Here is a 3,450-nt window from a genome sequence, read left to right on the forward strand (position 1 = left end):
CAATAGTAATTTTTAAACAGCTGTACTTATGGAGTGGTACGTTTCTTTATACATTATATAACACATTATATGTATAGTGTGTCATAGGACTCTGTGCGTGGTCCTCCTGAGTATGATGGACTGAATACATTTCAAGTGTTAACGTTAGAGGCCATGTGATATCATGGTGATGTTCATGTGTGGTTGACATCAGGTGTGTGTTTACCGTGTTATAATAATGTAAATGACACAAAGGATAGCAGTATTTATATAAAAATATAATATTTTATTTAAAACTACAAAAGTGAAAACATGTAACCTCTTTGATCACACTTCTCAATAAAATATTGAACAAACTGTAACAAGAACAGTCAAGTCAGCACATTAAGCTATCATAAAACAAGCAAGAAAAAACAGACAAATGCTTTTTGATTTAAATTAAGCTGTACAAAATATGTACATTATTTACAGCTGTCAGAAAACAGATACTGTAATATAAAAAGAATGAAGCTACAATTCATCCAGTCTTTTTTGACAGGGGTACTGACGGTCTTCCAACAGGAAGAGCCAGACGGTCAAAGTCAAACACTCAGTGCTTTTATAACCTTCATACTTCTTGGCCAAACTTTTATGTCTCTGTTCAGCTCAGTCAAAATCTGAGCTGATAGTAACACTGAACTTAACACAAGAGCACATCAGTTTCTTTCTAATCTCTTTCTCCTCCTCCCAGCTGGGTGAGGCGATCAGCTTCTGGGGTTAAAAGCTGCCGTCCATTACGCTTCTTATTCTTAATGCTCTCAGATTCTGAATCCGCCCACCACAGTTTAGGGAGGGGCACGGCGTCATCTGCCAATCAGTGACACGGGGCGTCACAGAGTCGGACTATAGTGCATTAATTGTTTTTAGGGGCGTCCGAATAGAGCCCGGTCATTTTTAAGCCCTGCCCACTAGCCTTAACCTTCATGCACTTCAAGGCAAAGTAGCCCTAGACATCCACCATAAAAATGAATATACATATAAATCTGAGTCCACGTACAAGATACAAACAAGTACACGCAAACACAAAAAAACTGATGTGAAATGAAAGAAACAAACCATTAAAAGACAAACAATTACTTTGTGCTGAGATATGAGATGGATATCTGTTCGATTCAAGTGGACAGTCTCTGGATGGGTTTTCTACTACTAGTTGTAGTTGTCGTCATCTTATGCCATGTCACCGGTCATCTTCTTGTAGTACATGGACTCAAAGATGTCGTTCTCTCCAGGGCAGTTGTAGTGGCATGCGCAGGTCTTGATAAACATCATCTGCTTCTTCATGACTTGGCCATCTTGGCACTTGAACTCCATGGGGAGGGTGGTGGTTCTGTGGGGGGTGCAGCAGCGACCATCTGTGCAGACGCCGCAAAACTTGGGCCTGTAGGACTTGGTGGTGGTGCAGCCAGAAATCTCAAACTTCATGGGCTTGGAGACACGAGGGGTGCGGATGCACTTTTTCCCTTTCTGTAAAAGTGACAAACCAAACAGACATTTAGCCATCGTGTTTAATGAAAACAAGTGATGTCATTATTCTGACTAAGAGTAAACTATGATTGGCCAGTTGCTGCTTACCCTAATTTTCTCTTCCAAGTGCGATTCACAGGGGCGAACCATGCAGAGGCGAGACTGTTTCTCCAGACGGCACTCTCGGTTGTCATTAGTAACACGGGTAGAGATTCCCAAGCCACACGTCTTTGAGCATGCGCTCCATTCTGTGGTCTGGACCAGGCAGTTCTCTCTCATCATGGAGAGGTCGGGCCCATATGTTTCCTCCTCTCTGAAAGCTACAACAACAAGAGGAGGTTAGTCACCACCTTCCAGTACCATGATGTCATCATCATACTATCACACTTTCCATGTTTACTACTATAAGGTCATTCATACACTATAATTACATCATCGCACTGGTATTTACTCTAACCTCATGAATAGTCACCATTTATATGTGTGAACAGCTGCTTATTCAATATCGAACAGTCAGTAATGCCTACCTGCCAAAGCTGAGCCCACAAAGGTGTTTTGTTGAGGGGAATCGCACACCCACTCTTCACAGCACTTTCCTGGCACTTTCACCCTGCGAGGCATCGGGCAGTCAGGACTGGGCAATCTGATGTCCATGCCACAGAGGGGCACACAACCAACGGCACCATCGAGACACGTGCACTGGTATTTACAGCTACTCTGGAAGGACTCTCCGCTGCGATACACCATACCGTTGAATACACAGGTGGCACCTTCTCTGGCTATGGAGCAGAGGCAAAATATTTTAACTTACAACTCTGAATACATTCAACTCGTATAATATTTTGTCGAGTTTCAATGTGCATGTCATTCTCACCTGTGCAAACTCCAATACGACGGTTGCTCGGGGAGCCGTAGTCACAGTACAGGCCTTTGTGAATATCACAGACGTCTCGCTCGGTACACAGCTCACCCAGCTGTTTGGCACATACTCGGCAGCATCCACAGGGATCCAACACCAGGCTCACACCGGGAGGACACTGGGGAGGTGCGTTAGGGCACTGGCACTGTCCACTGCACTCCTGAGCTGTGGCCTGAAGAATATGACAATGTAAGCATCTCATAATGTTTCTTTACAGAGAGGAAATCTATAATGCATTCGATGATGCTACAATAAGCTATTCCTGTCTGACAGAGTTGTAAGGATGTACTGATCATCACATTATGTTTCAAGCTATATTCACTATATTCAAAATCAGAGCTACATCATCATCATAGCAGATCATTAAAAATACTCACCAATCCTAAGAAGGTCAGGCACAGGAGAGAAACCAGTCTCAGAGTCATCATTCCAGAAAACATATTGACCTCTGTGTTCACGTATCAAAAAGAAATATCTTTGGGGATCCAAAGTGTCTGCTACTAAACTGCAGTCTCCTCTTCGGATTTGATCAAGACGATCTCGTTGCGTAGCCTGAATCCAGTTCCTCCTGACGGCGTCGAGTGAAAGCTAGAGTTTAGCTTCGGTAGGAAGTTTAAGCTGAGCTGAGCAACAGTTGCTTCTCTTAGGAGGACTCGGAGCGTTCTGATTCTCCAGCAGCAGCAGGGCTTCATTTATACACGCCCGGCTGTGGTGGACTGCCTCCACCTCAATGGAACGCTGGATAAACATGGGCATTCCTGGCATTCTTTCCTAGTTTCCTGCCCCCCTCCGCTCTCCACTCCTCTCTCCGCTAGACCTGCACCCTCTGCCATCCTGCATTCCAGAGCTGTCACATTATCAAAATAAAAGTGCAGTCTTGGCATTACCTTGCTCTTGAAGCGCTTGCCCGATGGTGGTTTGTCTGATCTGTCTTATAGATAGACGACTGCATGTTTTTTTCAAGGTAAATAAGCCAAGCTGGCTGTGGGCTCCTATATCTTTTCTACTCTGTATAACTAAGTGATGACTGACAGATTGGGATTGCGCCT

General features: G+C 44.0%; 1 protein-coding gene across 1 annotated transcript; it reads right to left on the minus strand.

Annotated features, from left to right (window-relative positions):
* Positions 1–244: 244 nt before the first annotated feature.
* ccn2a (cellular communication network factor 2a) lies at positions 245–3,087 on the minus strand. The gene is made up of 5 exons (XM_065257074.2): positions 2,779–3,087; positions 2,357–2,573; positions 2,010–2,261; positions 1,591–1,802; positions 245–1,482 (listed from the first exon to the last, which is right to left on the minus strand). The coding sequence occupies exons 1-5, from the start codon at positions 2,839–2,841 to the stop codon at positions 1,186–1,188; spliced, it is 1,041 nt and encodes a 346-aa protein (XP_065113146.1). The 5' UTR covers positions 2,842–3,087; the 3' UTR covers positions 245–1,185.
* Between the last annotated feature and the right edge of the window lie 363 nt (positions 3,088–3,450).

The sequence above is a fragment of the Paramisgurnus dabryanus genome, chromosome 12 (assembly GCF_030506205.2).
Source record: "Paramisgurnus dabryanus chromosome 12, PD_genome_1.1, whole genome shotgun sequence".
In the NCBI taxonomy this organism is placed as follows: Eukaryota; Metazoa; Chordata; class Actinopteri; order Cypriniformes; family Cobitidae; genus Paramisgurnus; species Paramisgurnus dabryanus.

What these genes read in the sequence shown, in the direction of transcription:
- ccn2a (XM_065257074.2), bottom strand. Translation starts at nt 2,841, where the DNA reads ATGTTTTCTGGAATGATGACTCTGAGACTGGTTTCTCTCCTGTGCCTG. An exon ending in GCCTGACCTTCTTAGGATTG is followed by an intron (nt 2,574 to 2,778) that starts GTGAGTATTTTT and finishes CATATTCTTCAG; the next exon opens with GCCACAGCTCAGGAGTGCAG. An exon ending in TGTGGGCTCAGCTTTGGCAG is followed by an intron (nt 1,803 to 2,009) that starts GTAGGCATTACT and finishes TTGTTGTTGTAG; the next exon opens with CTTTCAGAGAGGAGGAAACA.